Here is a 22229-nt window from a genome sequence, read left to right as displayed (position 1 = left end):
ATGTTGCTGTAGGAAATTATGTTTGATCTGCATAGGGATGAAGAACATTAGGCTAAATAGGCCGCTGAGCTCATTATAATTCCTTATGGGATGATAGTTTTTAATCTGTTTGTATCCTGGCCAAGTAACGCTTGTCTTTTGTTGAAGCAATTATCACAAATGTTTGTTTAATATCTCTTAGAAGGGTGTCAGACATTAAAACTTTGGAAACTTAGAATCGACTTTATTCGCCAGATGGCGTTCATCTTGACATCACGACCCTGGCGGTCTTAAGACTGCCAGGGTCACTGTGGCGGTCGGACCGCCACATTACGACCACAGCAGTAGTGCTGCAGTCGGACCACAAGCACCGCCACTATTCTGCCATAGGACGGACTGGCGGTGCTTGCGGTCCTAATCCGCCAGGGCAGCGATGCAAGCAGCACTGCCCTGGCTATTAAGACTCCCCCCTCCACCAGTGGTTTCATGGCGGTAGCACTGCCATGAAATGGCTGGCGGAGACGGTGTGCAGGGAGCCCCAGTGGGGCTCCTGCATTGCCCATGCACTTGGCATGGGCAGTGCAGGGGCCCCCTTGGCCAGCCCTGTTGCAAAGTTCACTGTCTGCCTGTCTGCAGCAGGAAAAGACAGTCCTCTAAAATACTTGTCAGCAGTTGTTAAGCTGCACTTGTGCTGCTCTATATAACCATTTCACTATGCTTGCCTTGCTGCCTAATAAGTACCATACTGGTACTCTCCTCAACCAAGGAGAAGTTTGGATACTCAAGGGCAGAAAATTCAGAAGTGACGGCTTGCAGTACATTGAGTACCAGTCCACTTAAAGCGCTGCTTAAAGCAACATGGTATACTGTCAACTTCAAAGGATCACAGCGTTTTCTTTAGCAGAGGTAACGCCATGGTTGATTTACAGCACAGAGGTTAGTAATCAGAACTAAGAGAGTGGTTGAAGAGGCTAAGCAAAACAGAACTCTAGATGGGAGATCTGAGTATGTCGCAGACTGGGGGATTGAAGGGGTGAGAAGGTACACAAGAGAGATTGGTGGATTTTAGTATGGGGATGATCAATTTAAACAGGAGATGTCGGTTGCAATCTAGGTAGTTTAATGGTGTTTGTTAGGGCTACAGGTAGCGTAATGGTGTTTGTTAGGATTACAGGAGGGGAATGAGTTTGGTAGTAATGAGGTAATGGTATATCTGACGATTGCAATTTAAGAGAAGTATAAGGCAATGTTTAAGGTTGATAGTGAGGATTTAGTGAAAGATGTGGAAGGTGTGGATAGGAGTGAGTTAATGGTATGAGCATGTTGTTGTGGATATGAACACGAAGACGAAATTAAGAAAGTTGGTAAATTTGGCTGTATTTAGTGACACTCTGAGGTCATTCAAACAAAGTCTGAATTTATTAAAAGGTTCTGCCATCCTGTCTTTGTGCAATTTGCAGAGCAGCGCCTGCCTTTTTGTTTTCACAGTGTGAATGTTGTGAGTAATCCATGGCTGCAGGTAGCGGGTTGGGGAGGCAGCAATCTGTTGAGAAGGTACATAGAAGTTAGTGTGATTTGACCTCAGTGTTTCACTGAAATTATCAGGTTGGGCAAAGCGGTGAGTTAAGGTCATTGTGAATTTGGTTTAAGAATTAAGTGAAACCCAAAACTGTGAAGGCTTGCCTGTTAGAGGTTGCAGCAATAACTACTACATGTAAGATGAGAAATATACCACCTATACCCATGTTAACGTGACTCAAAAGAACGAAAGCTTTACACTGGACACCTCAGTGTCGCCAACAAACACTGGCTGGCAGAGAGATCTAAAGGAGTGGGCAGGGGCAGAAGATAAATACCTTGAGATGGTTAAGAAGTATGAGAAACTGAAAGATACATTTATAGACTGGAACTCTTGTATACAAATGCTGTCACACACTCAAGATGAAATACTACCTTACAACCCACCCCCACGCCACTACGCTCACCTGCTAGCAGTGGAGGGAAGAACAAGAGCACTATATGGAAATAGTACAACATTGTATACATAGCAAAGGGTGGAACACATTGAAATTATTTAGGGTAAGGATGTAAAGGAATTTAAACTGTTTATTGTAATAATGGAAGGATCTGGTATATTCTGGCATTGAACAGAGAGACCACCTAGGGAGATGCACATGATAAATGTTGTAAACTTTCATTGCTAGGGTTTCTATACATCCTCTTGCATTTAACCCCTTGTACGCCACAGACGTAATGGTTACGTCCGTGGCGGCGCATCTCAGGTGCCACAGACGTAACCATTACGTCCGTGTACAGGCCCTCGGGGGAAGCGCTAACGCTCCCCCCAAGGGCCACCCCCCCAGGTCAGGGTTGGAAGGAAAATCGCTTCCCCTTCCACCCCTGACCCTCCCTACCCCCCATGACGTCAGCACGCAATCACACACTGACATCATGAAAGGGTGCAAAGACGCGCTGGAAGCCATTTGCTTCCAGTGCGTCAAGGAAAGGAGGTGATTTTTACCTCCGGGCGGGGGGGGTCCCTCTAAAAGAGGCATCGGGGGAAAAGAAAGGGTTTTCCTTTCCCTCAATGTCTCTTTTAGCATTCCTGCTGCCATATCCCAATGCGATCGGGCAGCAGGAATGCTCACTAGGTGTGGGAGAGCAACCCCTTGGGCAAGGGTCACTCCCCTTTGGGGGCCAATGTATCTTTCGCCGTTTCTGCCCCCCTTGATGGCAGATCGGCCTTTTATTTTTAGGCCAATCTGCCACCAAGGGGGGCATAAAGCTACTAGAAACCAGGGCTTGTTTTTTTGGCTGATTTTTTTGTGTTGGGGGGGCGGCCCCTTAGGCAAGGGTCGCCCCCAAGGGGCAGAAAGCACTACTGGGCAGTTCTGCCCCCCTTGGGGGCAGATCAGCCTATTTATTTTGTAGGCCCATCTGCCCCAAGGGGGACAGAATCCACTTAGCACCAGGGATCATGTGTGTGCTTTGTGTGTGGGGTGGTGGCCCCTTGGGCAAGGGTCGCCCACCAAAGGGGGCAATATATTCTATGGCATTTCTGCCCCTCTTGGAGGCAGATTGGCCTATTTTTTTTTAGGCGCATCTGCCCCCCAAACAGAGAACACTAGACACCAGGGAAAATTTTTAAATGGTTGGTGACGGGGTGTTTGTCAACTGGTGAAGTATTTGCATTTATGATAATAACAGTTTATTTATCCTTTTTGTTCTAGTTCAAAGCTTTTGCCTCTATTGCTGTGGCTTGTTGCAGTTTTGTCAGTGGCTGTCCTGTGGTTTGCGTAGTTGCATGCTTTAGGTAAGTAAATAAATTTACTCCAAAGGAGTAATGTTGCCATGCATGAATGACATGTTTGTAGGTGGTGAACTGAATGCAGGATTGTGTGTGAAATTGTCCTTAGATTTATGCACAATGAATATTGTGCTGGCTTATCTCTAATTTGCTTTTTTTTCCTCTTTTTAGTGAGATATCACTGGTGATTTCTGTGGCTGTGCAGAGTAGTTGCTGGTGAGTCAAGCTTTTTCAGGCAAGTGAGCGATATAGTTTTTAGTTCATAACTCTTAGTGATAAAGCTAAACTTTGTTTGTTACTTATCTTACACAGTGCTGGTTGTTGGTGGTGCATTTGTCCAGTTACTTTTTGTAGCCGTAGGATGACCGCTCAAGCAGGTTGTGGGTGTGCTTTTTGAGTCATCTTCTGAACATGATTATGAGACTGACTCTGCATCTGAGGCAGAGGAGGAAGTGCAAGATTCTGGAAGTGAATTTTCTGTCAGAGAGGAATCACCTGATGATGAAGCCACTCTCAGTGCTGATGAAGGGCTTGTTTTAGAGGAGGACACTGATGGGCCAATGGTGCAGCAGCCAGCGGCTGAAAGGCTCCCAAATGGAAGACCTGACACGTGGGTTGCACCAAACATGGAGCAGCCACAGTTGCGTGCGTTTACTGGTTTCCCAGGGTGTCAAGTTAATACGGAAAATGTTTTGCCTGTCAACTTTTTTTGAGTTGTTTATGGACAATATATTTTTGGAAGATATTGTTGAGCAGACTCATTTGTATGCAGAGCAGTATTTGAGGGACAATGCTGCCAGACTTAGGCCACACTCTAGAGCTAGCCAGTGGATTCCCACAAATCTGGAAGAGTTGCAAAAGTTCTTGCGTTTCACTTTTTTGATGGGGCTGATAAGGAAGCCATCACTGTCTTCATATTGGTCTACTAGTCCCTTGATGGCTACTGTTATATTTCCTTCAGTCATGAGTCGTAACCGGTATAAGCTTCTACTTCGGATGTTGCATTTTGTAGATAATGCTTTAGCCTTGCCACAAGATCACCCTGATTCTGACCGTCTTTTTAAGGTTAGACCTGTCCTTGATCATTTGGTAGATCGGTTTTCAGAGATCTATGTTCCAGGCAAAGAAATATCTGTAGATGAGTCTTTGGTCCTGTTCAAGGGTCGTTTGGTTTTCAGGCAGTACATTCCTAGCAAGAGGGCACGGTATGGAATTTAATTGTATATGCTGTCTGAAAGTAGTACAGGATATGTTTAGAATTTCCGGGTCTACACTGGGAGAGATTCCAGTATTGACCCCCCTGGTTGTCCACCCACTTTTGGAGTTAGTGAGAAAATTGTGCGGGAACTTGGTAGACGACTGTTTAACAAAGGTTACCATTTATATGTAGATAACTTCTACACTGGAGTTCAGTTGTTCAAGGAGTTGTTCAGAGTGGGCACTGTTGCTTGTGTCATAATCCGCTCTAACCGGAAAGGCTATTCAAGAGAGCTTGTCTGTAAACAACTTGAGAAGGGACAGTGCAGTGCCTTGCGAAATGATGAGCTGCTAGCTCTGAAATTTGTAGACCGGAGGGATGTGTACATGCTAACTACCATCTATGATGAGAGTACTTCACCTGTGGCTGTTTGGGGTCAAGTTGCTGAAGTGCGCAAACCTGTGTGCATTTTAGACTACAATAAGTACATGGGTGGTGTTGATAGAGTAGATCAGAGGTTGGAACCTTACACTGCTGCTCGTAAGTCTTATGTTTGGTATAAGAAATTAGCGGTTCACCTGTTCCACTTGGCAACTTTTAATGCTTTTGTTGTGTTCAAGGATAGTTCTCCAGAGTCAAGGATTACATTTGTGAAATTTCAGGAGTCCATCATAGCGAGCCTTGTTGTGCTGGAACAGGCAAGAGTTCCTGGAGAAGCAGTGGTGGAGGATGTGGCTAGATTGAAAGATCGTCACTTTGCTGAGCACATTCCTCCCACAGCCCAAAAAAACTTTCCTGCTAAGAGATGTAGAGTCTGTGCTCAAAGAGATATCAGGAAGGAAACTAGGATGTACTGCCCCGATTGTCCTTTAAAGCCGGGGCTGTGTGTGGGTGGCTGTTTCAGGAGCTACCACACACAGAAGAATTATTGGGAAATACTGTGAGCGTAAACTGCTGTTTTATATTTTCATATGTTCAGTTTCACGGTTGGCATTACTGTCATGTATTCAGTTAGAGCTTTTGTGTTTGTAGTTTTGTACTTATTTATAATTAGTGGTTTCTTTGTTGTTTCAAAACAAAAACAATAGTGATGATGGTGTGCGTGGGGTGGCGCTTGGCTGGCGGTATGCGTGGGGTGGTGCTTGGCTGGTGGTGTGCGTAGGGTGGCGCTTGGCTGGCAGTGTGCGTGGGGTGACGCTTGGCTGGCGGTGTGTGTGGGGTGGAGCTTGGCTGGCGGTGTGTGTGGGGTGGAGCTTGGCTGGGGGTGTGTGTAGAGTGGCGCTTGGCTGGCGGTGTGAGCGGGGTGGCGCTTGGCTGGTGGTGTGAATGGGGTGGTGCTTGGCTGGCGTGTGCGTGGGGTGGCACTTGTCTGGCGGTGTGCGTGGGGTGGCACTTGGCTGGCGGTGTAAATATTGACTTGCTGTTGGCTACAGGCAAACCCCAGTCCACTCACTCCCATCAGCTGGTGTGATTGCTGTATCAGGCATGAGGGCGTATGTAAGTGATGGGCCCTTGAGTGGCGCTGTCTGTCGATGCAAGTGTTGTAATGTGCTGGGCCCGTGGCTGGCAGCGTGAATGGTTTTGTGCATCACATGTATGAAAGGTGTGTGAATGGACTGTAAAGCGGTTGGTTCAGTTTTTTGGCCTTTCAGTTATTAACAGTGCATTTCATTTTTATGAAATCTCTTGTTAATAAAATTGGATCTACTGAACCATCACTCACCCTCGGGCCAAATCCAACCAGTATGTGTGGTAAAAATAACAAAACCTGCCCTGCTGTAATCAGGCGTCGCAGCACACTCGTGACATGCTAGGTGTCTTAGGTGGGGGCCCGATGATGAAGCATGCCACCAACTTGGTTGGTGGGTGAGGGGCCTTTTTAACATAACCTAAGTGTGTTTCTTTTCACAATTTTAGTGTTTGGAACATCACATAAGTACATGGACACATCAAAATTATCTATTGCAAAACTATCTGTGCTTGGGGGGGGAACCTATGTTTTTGGTCCCGGGTGCAGCCTCCATCTAGAGAAACCTACCAAACCCAGACATGTTTTAAAACTAGACACCCAAAGGAGTCCAGGGAGGTGTGGCTTGCCTGGATTCCCCAACATTTTCTTACCCAGACTCCTGTGCAAACCTCAAAATTTGCTTAAAAAGGCATATTTTCCTCATTTTAATTTGTAGGATTACCGCTCCGGCACAAATTTCCTACCACCCAGCATTCCCCTCAGTCTCCCAAGTAAAACGATACGTCACTTGCGTGGGTCCCCAAAGCAGAGTCAGCCTAAAAGATGTATAAAACAAAAATATATGCTTATCAACTTGCTGTGCTAACCCCTCAATCTCTACAGGTTATTGGCATTTTTCTGTTGCAGGCACCTGGGCCACCCACACGAGTGAGGTATCATGTTTTATCGGGAGACTTGGGGGAACGCTGGGTGGAAGGAAATTTGTGGCTCCTCTCAGATTCCAGAACTTTGGAACTGAAATGTGAGGAAAAAGTGTTTTTTTTAACCAAATTTTGAGGTTTGCAAAGGTTTCTGGGTAACAGAACCTGGTGAGAGACCCACAAGTCACCCCATCTTGGATTCCCCTAGGTGTCTAGTTTTCATAAATGCATAGGTTTGGTAGGTTTCCCTAGGTGCCACCTGAGCTAGAGGCCAAACTCCACAGCTAGGCACTTTGCAAAACACACGTCAGATTTCAATGTAAAAATGTGATGTGTCCATGTTGCATTTCCTGTCACGAGCATTAGGCCTACCCACGCAAGTGAGGTACCAATTTTATCAAGAGACTTGGGGGAACACAGAATAGCAAAACAAGTGTTATTGCCCCTTGTCTTTCTCCACATTTTTTCCTTCCACGTGTAAGACAATGTGTAAAAAAGACGTCTATTTGAGAAATGCCCTGTAATTCACATGCTAGTATGGGCACCCCGGAATTCAGAGATGTGTAAATAACCACTGCTTCTCATCACCTTATCTTGTGCCCATTTTGTGCCTATTTTTCACTTTTTATATTTCAGCAAATGAATTGCTGTATACCCGATATAGAATGAAAACCCAGTGCAAGGTACAGCTCATTTATTGGCTCTGGGAACCTAGGGTTCTTAGGGTTCTTGATGAACCTACAAGCCCTAAATATCCCCACAACCAGAAGAGTCCAGCAGACGTAATGGTATACTGCTTTAAAAAATCTGACATTGCAGGAAAAAGTTACAGAGTAAAATGTGGAGAAAAATGGCTGGGTTTTTTTCATCCCAATTTCAATATTTGTTTTTATTTCAGCTGTTATTCTCTGTAGGAAACACTTGTAGGATCTACACAAATGACCCTTGCTGAATTCAGAATGTTGTCTACGTTTCAGAAATGTTTTGCTTTCTGGGATCTAGCATTGTTTTCACACCCATTTCTTTCACTAACTGGAAGGAGGCTGAAAGCTCAAAAAATATTAAAAATGGGGTATGTCCCAGTGAAATGCCACAATTGTGTTGAAAAATTGGGTTTTCTGATTCAAGTCTGCCTGTTCCTGAAAGCTGGGAGGATGGTGATTTTAGCACCACAAACCCTTTGTTGATGCCATTTTCAGGGGAAAAAAAACCACAAGCCTTCTTCTGCAGCCCTTTTTTCCCATTTTTTTTTGTAAACAAACGGAATTTTCGCTATATTTTGGCTAATTACTTGGTGTCCTTCAGGGGAACCCACCAAGTCTGGGTACCTCTAGAATCCCTAGGATGGTGGAAAAAAAGGACGCAAATTTGGCATGGGTAGGTTATGTGGAAAAAAAGTATGATGGCCTAAGCGCGAACTGCCCCAAACAGCCAAAAAAAGGCTTCGCACCTGAGGGGGAAAAGGACTGGCATTGAAGGGGTTAATGTTATATTACACTATACCGTCAGCAAACAGGTTGTCTGGTAAGGCAAGATGGGAGGGGTAGATGAGCAAGATGCCAAAGCTGTAGTGATGACATGTGCAGGGTAGCAATAGTGTCCATTCAGGGTGGTTCTTTGAAGAGAACGAGAGAGAGGAACGGGAGGAATCTTGAGACGGAGTACACCTTTATACAATGCATTGAGGGACTTGCAAAGAAAGGGTGACCATTGGAGTCTTGTGACAACAATATATGTGAACAATACATTGTGTAAAAAACTAGAAATGAATGTAGGGCCATAGAGGTGAGAGCTAATTCACAACTGTGAGAACATTGACAAGTAGGGACCATGGGCCAGATGTACAATCCTTTTTGCACGTCGTAAACAGCACATTGCGATGCCCAATCCCCGTTTTGTGAGTCGGTAACCTGGTAACGGGACTGCGAGTCGCAATTAGGAAGGGGTGTTCCCCTTCCTAACTGTGAGTCGCAGCGCGATGCTGTATTGCTTTCGCAAACTCACACTGGTGGTAACCCATTCGCAAAAGGGAAGGGGTCCCCATGGGACCCCTTTCCCTTTGTGAATGGCATGGAAAACATTTTTTCAGAGCAGGCAGTGGTCCTATGGACCACTGCATGCTCTGAAAAAATGAAACGAAAACGTTTCATTTTGTAATGCATCTCGTTTTCCTTTAAGGAAAACGGGCTGCATTACAAAAGAAAAACTGCTTTATTTAAAAGCAGTCACAGACATGGTGGTCTGCTGTCTCCAGCAGGCCACCGTCCCTGTGAATGCAGCCACTCGCAAGGGGGTCGCAAATTGCGACCCACCTGAATAATATTAATGAGGTGGACCTTTGCGACCCCCTTGCGAGTCGCAGATGGTGACAGGGACACAATCCTACATTCTGGATTGCGACTCGCAAATTGCGAGTCGGTCTGACTCGCAATTTGCGAGTCGCAATCCAGAATTTTTGTACATCTGGCCCCATATCACGTGTGGGTGCAATTTCACAGGTATTCTACATCTGTAAGGTAACTTTGACAAAAAGTGGTACTGAATGCTTTGAGAAGTGAAATATTTTAATTTTGACAAATTCTATGAACATGGATATATTTGTGATAAAGAGTTTAGGAATCACCATGGAGAATTTAGCATATTTAAGAAAACAGTAACAAAAAATTATACTGCACGCACCCTATACAAATTTACTCTGCTGTTATTTCATATACATCTCAATTTAAACTCTCTCTCTGAAATCTAAAAGGAAACAACAGTAATATTTGAATTCTTTAGTTGACTTACAAATTTAATGAGTAGTGCTTGGAGTTGGCTCGGTTTTAGATAGTTCTGCAGCGGGTGTGGTTAATGTATCTTCTGGTTTGTTCGATATGGCCTCGGGCTCGAATGGAAAAAAACAAAACACACAATGAAATGAACAGAAATCAAAGTAACCTGAACTTGGAGCATTCCAGTCTGTAAGCCAAGCACAAAAAAATGCTAACATAAGTTTACGACAATGCACACCTAAAATGAGAACCAATTCTAGAATTATGGCAATAAGGAAAGTGAACTGCAACAGTAATTTGCACGCTTATGTCCTATTAACTATTTAATATCGGACAATGGAACAAATCTAAGATTATATGTCAAGGCCTTTCAATAAAATCTACCCGAGAAGAACATGGCAAATGTTCTGGTGACAAACGGAGGGCTTTAGCAAACCCAATAGGTCTGGTCTTAACTGTTTAAAACACGTCTAGTGCAATTGCTAACAGCTTGATACAATAACTTTCATACCACAAGAAAACAATGAATATGGCCTTTACCACGCACTCAAAGATGTGGAAGTATATGCAAAAAAAAATGCTTCAACCTATGAAATAGTATCTGTTTTTTACAACACTTAGAAAAGGTGACCCTACACTATGTAGGCCTATATCTCACTCAATAAAAGTATAGATATGCTGCATGAATAATAAGTTTATATTACATCATTGATTTTAAAAAAAATGAAGCACATCTGCTCATTACTTTTTAGGGAAGAACAGACAGTACGCCCTGTTTCAGGATGCATGATATCCCACAGTTTATAATATTTGCCAGGCAATGGTTAAGGGTTAAGTCTATATCAAAAGAACTACTATACAAACTTACTAAAAAGTGCAAAAACATTGACTGCTGCCAGAAACAACTTACAAAACAATTTACTTTCCAACTTTGCCACGATAAAGGATGAACAAAAAAGGTTCCCTTTTGCTACAGCGTTCACATATTCTTCTGGTCCATTTTAATCCTAGACTTCATTGCGTAGGCAAAAGGTCATCACTCAACATAATTGGCAGCTCAATTCCAATGTCTATCCTTTGGTGTAATCCAAGTTAAGACAGATGCTCCAAACCAAGCAAACAGCTAAAGAGGACTGACAGTGGAGAAGTGTGGCTCAATGGTTAGAGTGGCAGACCCTGATGCAGAAATCTGGCCAGGGACCAGGGTTCAATTCCTGCCCCAGCGGGTCTTGGGCTCAATTTCCTCGGACCTGATAATTCTCGCATTGGTGCCTAATCTAATTCATGGGTCCCACTCTGTAACTCTGGGCAATAGCTTGTTTAATCTCCACAACTGCCCCAACAGCGCTGGGATGCCTGGCTTCACCTTGGAGGTTGCCCAGGAGTGGGCACCTCACAGGGAAAAGCCAGGAGGGGTTCCACAGCGGTATGCGTACAGCGCCTCGAGACCCTAACGGGTGAGTAGTGCGCTATACAAGTACGAAGTTTACCCATTTCAGCACTGAAAGTACGTTTTGCTGTGTTTGACCTAATTTTTCATTAACAATAAACCAAACTCATTTGAGTATGCAATATTTACTAATTATTTGATTTTCTGATGGCTCTCTTTAATCCAGACCTAAAAAGGCACAAAAGAACAAGTTACCTGCCTTCGGTAACACTTTTTCTGGTGGATACACTAGCTGCCTGTGGATTCCTCACCTTATGAATTCTCCCAATGCACCAACATTGGACGGAAATTTTTTCTTCCCAGCTCTCTATGTCGACGAGGACGTCACAATTGCCAGACTCCCACGCGACTCCGTCTGACATCATCATGGCAATAAGAGGTCCTCGTTGGCGTGCTGATGTCAGTTTTCACCCTTTTTTATGTGCCTTTGAGGCGAACAGGTGATTACCGACATCACATACTCAACAAAAATACATCAATCAAATATAATACATAATATTTATTCAAATATAAACAGTAAAAACAAATATATATATATACACACACATACATATTCACCCAAAGAAAACTTGGTATGACCAGACAGGCAACGGGGAGGCGGGTGGGACTATGAGGAATCCACAGGTAGCTAGCGTATCCACCAGAAAAAGGGTTAACCAAGGTAAGTAACTTGCTCTTATGATGGATACAACTACCTGTGGATTCCTCGGAGGTCGGTGCCTTAGTGGTCACACCAAGAAATCTTGCAGCACCGACCGTGCAAAATGGCCATCCCTCCTAACCTCTGCGTCCAAGCAATAATGCTTAGCGAAAGTGTGGAGGGAAGCCCAAGTTGCAGCCTTACAAATGTCAGCCACTGGAACACCTCTGGCCAAGGCCGAAGTGGCAGACATAGCCCTGGTGGAATGGGCCCCAATTCCAACAGGAGCATCCTTCTTTGCCAAAGAATAACAGATTTTAATACAAAGAACAACCCACCTGGACAGCGTTCTCTTATGGACAGCCTTGCCTTTCCTCTTCCCCACATAGCCAATGAAGAGCTGATCGTCCACTCAAAATTCTCTGGTCCTTTCAATATAAAAGCTTAAAGCCCTCCTTGGGTCAAGCCGATGCAGTCTCTCCTCCTCTTTCGATGGATGGGGAGGAGAGTAAAAGGACAAGAGTGTAATGGATTGCCCCATATAAAAGGGAGAAACTACCTTTGGTAGGAAAGCCGCCCTGGTTCTCAGCACCGCCTTGTCTGCACGAAAAGATGTGAAAGGGGATTTAACACTAAGAGCCTGAAGCTCACTCACACGCCTAGCAGATGCAGATGTGACAGCTGTGAGGAACACTGTCTTCAAAACCAAAAGCCTTAACGGGCAAGAATGCAAAGGTTCAAACTGTGAACCCATCAGGGAAGTGAGAACCAAATTCAAATCCCACTGAGGCATAACAAAAGGAGTGGGAGGAAACCTATTAGTTAGTCCTTTTAAGAACCTTACAACTATAGGGGACGTAAGCAAGGAAGGTTGGTCAGGAAGGCACAGAAAGGCCGACAGTGCCAATAAATAGCCCTTGACAGTCGCAACTTCACAACCCTTCTGCGCCAAGGACAATGCAAAGAAAAAAACGTCTGACAAATGGGCTCGTAAGGGATGAATTTGCTTCTCTCCACACTAATCAACAAATTTTGCCCATCTGCCAGCATAGACAGACTTGGTGGAGTGTCGCCTGGCCGATAAAATAACGTCCACCACTTCTGGCAGGAGAGAAAAGGAACTCAGATTGTCCCGTTCAATCTCCAGGCATGAAGGTGCAGGCTCTGGAGGTGGGGGTGTAGAACCTGCCCCTGCGACTGCAAGAGGAGGTCTGCCCTGTGACAGAGATGGAGCAGAGGGCACTGTGAGAGTTGGAGAAGGTCTGTGTGCCACACCCTTCTTGACCAACCCGGGGCTATTAAAATGACTTGGGCCCGATCTAGGCGAACCTTCCTCAGAACCTGAGGAATCAAGGGTATGGGGGGAAAACACGTAAAGCAACTAGCCGTTCCAGGACATTTGAAAATCGTCCCCCAACGTTCCTTGCACCGGATACTGGAGGCTGCAGAACGAGGGCAGTGCGCGTTCTCCCGAGTGGCAAACAGGTCTACCTGATGAAACCCCCACATCTGGAAGATGTAACGGATCAGGTCTGGATGGAGCCGCCACTCATGATCGGCCGAGAAACGCAGACTAAGACTGCGTGCACGCACGTTTAGAGCTCCGGCCAGATGGTGTGCTACTAAGCAAATCCGATGGTCCTGAGCTCAGGACCAGAGCCGCAGAGCCTCTCTGCAAAGAAGGTATGACCCTACTCCTCTATGCTTGTTTATATACCACATCGCAGTAGTGTTGTCTGTCAGGACCTTGACCGACTGACCGCGAAGGGAAGGGAGGAAGGCCTTCAGAGCCAGACCAATCGCCCACAATTCCAACCACTGGAGACCAATGACCTTTGACCTCCAGGTCCCCCACATGAGCTTCCCCACCCCAGAGTGGGGGCATCCGTTATAACCATGGCCACTGGAGGCGGTAGTGAAAACGGCCTTCCTTGGGAAAGGTTGCCATCCACAGCCCACCATTGCAGGTCTGCTGCAGTGTCTCTGGAGATCGTTATCGACTCATCGAGCTCCCCTTTGTGCTGAAACCACTGCCTGCGGAGGCACCACTGAAGAGCCCTCATATGCCAGCGTGCATGAGTGATCAACAGAATGCAAGAAGCGAACAGACCGAGCAGACGTAGGACCTTGAGGACTGAAACAAACGCTCCATTTCGAAACATTGGAATCAGTGCCTGAATGTCCTGAATCCGCTGAGGCGGAGGAACGGCCTGATCCAATTTTGTGTCCAGTACTGCCCCTATGAACAGGAGGCACTGAGAGGGCTCCAGGTGAGATTTGGGCACCTTATCGAAAAGCCCAGATTGAACAACAACTGAGTTGTCAACCGCAGGTGATGCAACACAAGCTCTGGAGACTTGGCTTTGATCAACCAATCATCCAAGTAAGGGAATACTGCTATTCCCTTCCTCTTGAGACTTGCTGCGACCACCGCCATCACCTTCGTGAAGACTCGAGGTGCCGAAGTAAGACCAAACGGAAGGACCAAAAACTGGTAGTGTTGCGACCCCACCACAAACCGGAGATACTTCCTGTGCGACTGTAGGGATATGAAAGTAAGCACCATGCAAGTCAACCGACACCATCCAATCTTCTTTGTTCAACGCCTGAAGCACCTGCGCTAGGGTTGGCATTTTTAATTTCTCCTGTTTGAGGAACCAAAACCCTCAGGTCCAGGATAGGCCTTAAACGACCTTCCCCCTACAGGAGAAACATGAGACGTAATGGGCAGAGAACTAAGGCTGCTTTCCCTGCTGCACCGCCCCGGAGGAAGAGGAAGAGGCAGGGTGCTGCTGAGTGGCACCTCTTGTTCCAACTCTACCCCGCCCTCTATAGGCTCTATAGGGTAGACTTGAAGGTTGCTGGCCTGCTGGTTGGGGTCTCCCAGGAAAGGAAGCTCTTCCTCCAAACCCCCTAAACCTCCTAAAGGATCTGAATGGGGTGGCGGTGGAAACCTGCAGGCCCAAAGACTTGGCAGTAGCCCTACTCTCATTAAAGAGCTCTACTGCAGAGTCCGCTTTAGCCCCAAACAATTTGTCCCCATCAAAGGGCTGGTCCAAGAGGGTCGTCTGGACATCCGTCGAGAACCCAGAAGACCTCAACCACGCATGTCTTCTGGTGACAATGGAAGTGCCCATCGCTCTGGCCACAGAGTCTGTAGTGTCCAGACCCGGCTGAATAACTTGCGTAGCAGCAGCCTGAGCATCCGACAGGAGTCCCTGCATCTCCAAAGGCAGATCCGGTAGCACAGCCTTGGCCGCGTCCATCAGAGCATGTATGTATCTGCCCAAAACACAAGTCGCATTGGCAGATTTGAGGGCCATGCTACATGAAGAAAAGGTCTTTTTGGCAGAATGTTCCATCCTCTTGGATTCCCTGTCTGAAGGCATGCCAGGGAAGGAACCAGGAGCCGAATGAGACGAGCATGAAGCCTGTACCACCAAACTCTACGGAGTCAGATGTTTCGACAGGAAACCTGGGTCCCCCGGAGCCACTCTATACCTCCTTGCAACCGATCTGCTAACATCAGACGAAGACATGGGCTTCTTCCAAACTTTCAGAATAGGCTCCGTAAGAGCATAGTTAAAGGGCAGAAGTGGCTCCGCCGCAGCTGAAGCAGGATGGAGGACCTCAGTTAAAATATTAGTCTTAACCTCTGCAGATGGTAGTGGGAGGTCCAGAAAATCTGCCGCCTTCCTTATCACAGAATGAAAAGAGGCTGCCTCCTCTGTAAACTCCCTAGGAGAGGCTAGATCCCACTCAGGGGAAGTATCTAGTCCACTTGCCGAGTCCAAACCCTGATAGTCCCCCAGGGGCTCAGCAATTTCTCCTTCCTCCAGGCGTTGCCTCTGATACTCATGTTCCTCAAAGTCTGAGAGCCTTTCTCCTTGTCCTTAACCTGGCCTCTATTCTCAGCGTCGACATGGAATTCACCGTGGTCGAAGATCTCAGCTGACATGGACCAGGCGACATACCCCGCTCTACGGATCCATCCGATGCCGGGACCCAATCCATCGGTGCCGAGGGCACATGGGCCCGCTTCACCGGCGTCGAATGAGTATAGGGTGATGTCATCGGCACCATTGGTCACACAGGTGATGTCACCGGCGTCAAAGGTCTTCCGGGCAACACCAACGGTATCGGCGCCGGACCAACACCCTCCATAGGGCAAAAGAGCATAAACGGCGCTGGTCTATATGGAGCCGGAGCGCCTATTGAAAAGGCCAAAGGACCTGTGAGACCAGCCGGTGAACCACCAGGGGCCATAGAACTGAAGATGTTAAACATGGCATTTAAAAATGCCGCCGGGTCCGCATCCGAGCCGGGAAGGCTGGATACCCCAGTTCCTTCTGTAGCTCTGGCGCCGGATCCGGAATGTCAGATTGCGCTCCAGGCGAAAAGCGAGCCTCTCCTGAGCCTCAACCACCTCGAAGACTGAAGGCGCCAGAGAAGCTTGAGGACTCCGTGGTGATGGAGTCGCGTCGGTCTAAGCTCCCACGTCGCCGACCTCGATCGGGACCGACCTCTATCCGAACAACGCTGGGAATCATGCCAACGCCGTTTCTTGTGCGAACTTCAGGATTTTCTGGAAGAAGACCTGCGATTACTTCAATGCTTCTCCTTCTTCTTCGCCATGGCCAAAAAGAGTTTAGCCTCCCGCTTCTTAAGTGCCTTTGGGTTCATCCTCTGGCATGAACCACACTCCTCCACATCATGCTCAGAACTCAAGCACCACAGGCAGTCATTGTGCAGGTCCGTTACCGACGTGCGCCCCCCGCACTCCCGACAAGGCTTGAATCCGGATTTCCGAGGATGGGACATTATAATCTACAATCAAACACCTCCAGTAACAGTAACTCCCAAGATCTAGGAAAACAAACGTTATGCTTCGAAGGCACAGAAAATAGGGAACTGACGTCAGCATGCACACGAGGGCCTCTTATTGTCATGATGACGTCAGACGGAGTCTTGTGGGAGTCGGGCAATTGTGACGTCCTCATCGACGTAGAGAGCTGGGAAGAAAACATTTCCGTCAAATGCTGACACATTGGGAGAATTCATAAGGTGAGGAATCCACAGGTAGTTGTATCCATCAGAATATGTTCTACATGTGCTATTTGAGCAAAAATCTCTAAAGCAACCTTTCAGGGAGTCTACTAAACCATTTTAAACTCCAATTGGTAAAGCAAACAGGTGTGGCTTTGATGCTGAGTTACTGGCTTTGATAATACCGGTTTTCTTTACATTTTCTGTTAACATAGACCAGAAAACATTCAAAGATGGCACCCATGCATGCATCTCTACGTACAACCATTTAGTGATGCATTGTGATACTTTGTCAAAAACAGTTGTAAAATAGGTGTTCACAAATGCTCACACAGATGGTCATTCTGGATATTAATAAAGTATATCAACAATCATTGGCAACGCCAATTGGTCAGGCTTATGAATGCACTGCCAAGCCAATCCTAAACATCCATGTACATTAATGACTGCCTCCTCCCATCTGTACTGCCATAGAAAACAACATAAATTATCTAGGTATCTAAGACACTTTGATAGCATTACAATGGCATATGTGTGTTCCTGAAAGTGCAAGCCCAGGCAGCTGGATAAAAAACAAAAGGATCACATCTGTGTGGAAGGCAACCACTTTTTTGTGGAAGCACACAACTTCTGCCAAATCAAAACATGTACTCCTGTCTCCCAACAGGTGGGTGAAGCCAAAGCCCCTCTCGTGGTGGTTCTCACATAATTATAAGGTGACAGCTCCGCTGTCAAGCCACACCATCAAAACCATTACACAATGACTGATGGTGCATGCACATGCTTGCACAAGGGCAACTAAAAAAAAACAACAACAAAAAAAAACAACTGATTCCACTATTTCACTCACTACTGTCCTGGGCTGGAATGGCAAACCAAAAACAGCCCTGGCAAATATTGAAACCAGACCCCATCCCTTTGTCTCCTTGCACTCTCTCTCTCTCTCTCTCGCTCTCTTTTCATTTATACAGTCCCTCTTCTCACTTTGTTCTCGGTCTTCTTCTCTGATCATTTTTATTTCTACCATCCCCCTCCCTGGCTCTATTTTTCTCTTTCTTGAAGCTTCTCTGTGCTTGCTGCGGTTAACCATGGGGAGCTGGGAAAAGTGACAGAAGCACCAAGAGCATCCATGGGCATTCAAAACTGGCCTCCAAGGGTTCCAGTCCACCAGGGAAATGGCTGGGTGAATAAAAGGACTGTCTGACCCTTCTACAGACACTTGCAAAGACAACTATCCGAAAAAACATGGAACCAAGGATTGAAATGCATCACAGTCCTTTCTTCTTGTGTCATTAAATCGAAACAAGTCTTGACCGGGAAAAAAAAGCAACAACCAGCATGCAGCACTCCCATGATAAGCAGCACTCCACAAAGCTATAGTGATGATTTGGAGAAAGGGCAGACTAAAAGGAGAAAGCCCACTTCGGATAGGCACAATTCCGCAGAAGTTGGCATTGCAGAAAGATTTTACAGGATGTCACTCTAAAGGCAAAAAAGGTTAGCTCAAGGAAACAAATAAAGATCTAATTGGCCAATCTTTGCATAGACCATAAAATTGAAGTAATTGTAGTGGCATCCCTCAATTCCAAAAATAAGTATTTGGGTAACTACGAAAAAATAAAACGACCTGCGGACCCAATATTTTTAAGAACTGCACTTTATATATATATATATATATATATATATATATATAACTAATGTGCAGTTCTTAAAAATATTGGGTCCGCAGGTTGTTTTATTTTTTCGTAGTTACCCAAAGTTATATATATATATATATATATATATATATATATATATATATATATATATATATATACTGATATACTGGAAGATGCAGGATCACAAGAAAACAGCAGCCAGCCAGGGCAAAATTCTGGATCCCAAAGGATACAATGAGTCACAAGAAAATGTAACATCCAAGAAAGAAGTGACTCAAACAGATGATATCACTAAAGAACAAAAATATATTTCTACTACAACGTTTCAGCTTCCGCCTTCCTCAGGAAGTACAAGATTGTTTGCTCAGTGGCTGCACAGCTGACACTGGTGGATTTTCAAAAAGCATCATGAGTGAACATTCCAATTGGAATGTGGAATCAATGCAGTCCTGAGAACTCTTCAGATATGCAGAAATCAAGTGGTATTGTCAGTGATGTTCAGTCCATCTGGATGCAGAGATTTTAAACGGTACATCCAGAAATTTTCTCTGATGTCCAGTAGTTCTTCCTTTAAAACATGTTCTACAGGGAAAATCTTCAAATCTGTTAGTACATTGTCCACAAGGTTAAAATGGTTGGCTACAGGCTGGTCAAGTTTCTTGTTAATTATTGCTGATGATTAATGATTTGCCTGATGTGGAAACTATTTATTTTGATACTGAACAGAATAAGAGCACTTTATAAAATGTTATGGTCTATGAAGAGAAACCAAAAAAAAGACTTGTAAACAGAAATAATTTTTGTCAAATTCCAGAGGCAAATGGAAGCATAGGCCTAGTACTGCGTCCTTCTTAAATGAAGAAAGCTCCTTCCAAGAGAACACATTAGTGCAAACAGTTGAAACAAGTGGTTGATGCTATGAGGCAAAAGACGGTGTTCACATTGCAAAAGAAGAGATGGCTCCTAGAAATGTAGAGGAAGAGATAGCTGAAGAGGTACAAGGAAGACACAGACATGTTCCTGCATATAAATTGAACTGTAGTAGTATTTGTAGTGTTTGGCAGAAAAAAACTGATATATTAAGACATTTTCTATGCCAATTTCCAGACAGAAGGGTGAAGCAGAAAATTGCAATTTTGCAAGGATTAGATCCATGAAAAGTGAGGAAATACACTAATTTACAAGAAATTGTGCACAAGCACCTTTCTTTTTTTTTCTTTTTTCTTTTTTCTTTTTTTTTTATTGGAAGGAAACACATAACACATATATTCTTATGTCATTATACACTGAAGGCTTAAAAAAAAAGAAAAAAAAATATTACCAAGTTATATCATACGTACTACAAAACACAAAACCTAGCCACCCCTCAAACTCTATCTAGAAGTGGTACCCATTAATTTATTCAAAAGGGAGTGGCCCGATCATTATGGGCCTGTATCCAAGCCTGAAACAGACCCCATATTATCTTCCCTTTCCTCCTGGCTTGTCTCCCCTTCCGTTCATACAGTGACATCTCCAAGTGATATACAGACAGCAGCCTAGCCAGCCATTGTTGCCAGGACGGGGGTCGTAGATCCAGCCATGCTGTTGATAAACAGATTCGAAACACCGCCGTAGCTACAAAGATAAACGCTCTGTGAGGTCCAGCGATTTCGCCATCAGTCCCAAAGACTATAATCTCAGGCGTGAGGACAAGATCATAGCCCACTACCTCCTTCAACACAGATTGAATACCTTCCCTTGAGGCTTTTAACTCCCCATATGTAGCCATCATATGTATAATATCTGCACCATGCATCCCACATCTTGGACAGTTTGTTCCTGACACACATCCCCATTTGGCGAGATGGGCTGGTGTATGATACAGATCAAACAAAGTCTTGTAATGCTGTGCTTGTAGGGAAGATGATAATAGAATAGTATATCCCAATTCCAGTGATCTCAAAAAATTATTACTACCATCCGCCAGCTTCTTACTCCACCTCTCCTTGTTCTTTTCTAAATCATCTGCTTCTTCTACCATTAAAATAGGGTAAATTGACCTAATAGTTATGCTGGGCTTAGCCAGAATATCGTTCAACAGTTGATTACTTTTAAATCCCTGGACCCCCCCTGTTTTTTTCGCTAAAAAGTTCCTTATCTGTAGATATTTGAAGAAGTCCCTTTTCTGTAGACCATATTGCTCCTGTAGATCTCGAAACGTCTTGACCCCCGAGTTGTCGAAAAAGTTTCCTAGCCTGGTAATACCTGATGTACACCACTTTGCCATATATCTATCATGAAATATTTCAGGAAGTAATGGATTCTTCTCGATCATGGTATAATAGTTGTATCTACCGAATCCTTTCTTTTTATACCATAATCGCCAGCACTTGTGAGCCGCTCCTAGGACTTTATACCTAGTTTTCTTATAATATCCAGGCTCATGGAATGTTACCAAACACCCATTGGCTGCAGCTCCTATCTGCAGCTCATATATATTGGGGCTATCTGCCTTTATAGCGCCTTCTGTGTCAGATCCCAGTAGCGGACGCATATGCTGAAAGGCTGCTGCCATTTGATATATTTTTACATTCGGCAGGGACCACCCACCCCTTTCACTGGGAAGAGACATAAATTTACTCGATCTCCTACACTTGCCATACGCCCATATAAATCTCATAATTATTCTATCAATCTCTTTAAATTTTACGTTAGCAAAGTTCAATGGTATAGCACGAAATAGATACAACAACTTTGGGAGGAAGATCATCTTTATCATATTACATCGCCCTACAATGGTTAAATGTAGATTATTCCATCTGCATGTATCATCTCTAAATTTGGCGAGCATAGGATCTATATTTAGGTTTACGACTTCATCTACATTTGGTGTAATATTAATACCTAAATATACTGCATGGTCCACCCTCCGTGGATCTTTGATATTTGTGTATTGATTAGCCAACAGCTGTTTCTTAGCTCCATTTAACAGACACCCGGAAAACCTTCCGAATTTTTTTCGTCACCACTTCAATCTCTCTCAGTGCTGAATCAGGAGAGGGTGTTAGTATGGCTATATCATCTGCATATGCTAAGACTTTGGTATCCCATCCCTGCCTATGGATTGGTGGAATCTTACTATTTTCTTCCAATTGTCTCAGCAGAGGATCTATATACAAAGCAAACAGAAGAGGAGAGCAAGGGCACCCCTGCCTGGTGCCTCTCCTAATTAGTATAGTCTCAGATTGTCCTCCCATTAGTTGTATTTGCGCAGTCGGGGATCTATATAAAGCCCTTACTGCTGTAATAAATTTCTTCCCTAGCCCATAATATTCCATAACGTGCCATAAATACTTCCAATTCACCCGATCGAATGCCTTCTCTGCATCCAAAAAAACAGCCGCCAAAAGCTCTTTTGCTACTTCCGTAGAATCAAAGAGTGCTAGAACTCTCTGGATATGATTGGTTGTATCTCTTCCTGGGATAAACCCATGTTGCCGTGGAGAGACCAGTTTTTTAATCACCAATGCCAATCGGACTGCCAAGATCTTTGAATATATCTTGGCATCACTATTTATTAATGTGATCGGGCGATATGAGGCTGGATTTAACGGGGGTTTTCCCTTCTTATGAAATATAACTATATTAGCTACATCCCAAGATGGGGGGATTTTCCCTCCATTTTGTACCTGAGTATACAACTCCAACATAACCGGAAGCAGAGGTAGTTTGAAAACTTTATAAAATTCTAGAGGGATCAGATCAGGACCAGTAGCCTTCGCTGTGGGCAGATTGTTTATTGCCGTT

The 22229-nt window shown here is 44.9% G+C and overlaps 1 protein-coding gene across 2 annotated transcripts in view; it reads right to left on the bottom strand.

Moving 5' to 3' along the window:
* The window catches only part of APOO (apolipoprotein O), a 769977-nt gene that overhangs the window by 26566 nt on the left and 721182 nt on the right, over positions 1 to 22229 (bottom strand). For both annotated transcript variants that reach the window (XM_069204825.1, XM_069204824.1), the window contains one exon: positions 9663 to 9759. In XM_069204825.1, the coding sequence (XP_069060926.1) occupies positions 9667 to 9759 (93 nt within the window). In that variant the 3' untranslated portion in view covers positions 9663 to 9666. The remainder of the gene's footprint in view (positions 1 to 9662; positions 9760 to 22229) is intronic.

The sequence above is a fragment of the Pleurodeles waltl genome, chromosome 8 (genome assembly GCF_031143425.1).
Source record: "Pleurodeles waltl isolate 20211129_DDA chromosome 8, aPleWal1.hap1.20221129, whole genome shotgun sequence".
Taxonomy (NCBI): domain Eukaryota; kingdom Metazoa; phylum Chordata; class Amphibia; order Caudata; family Salamandridae; genus Pleurodeles; species Pleurodeles waltl.
The sequence above is the reverse complement of the archived record's forward strand: the minus strand, read 5'-3'. Positions and strand labels throughout refer to the sequence as shown.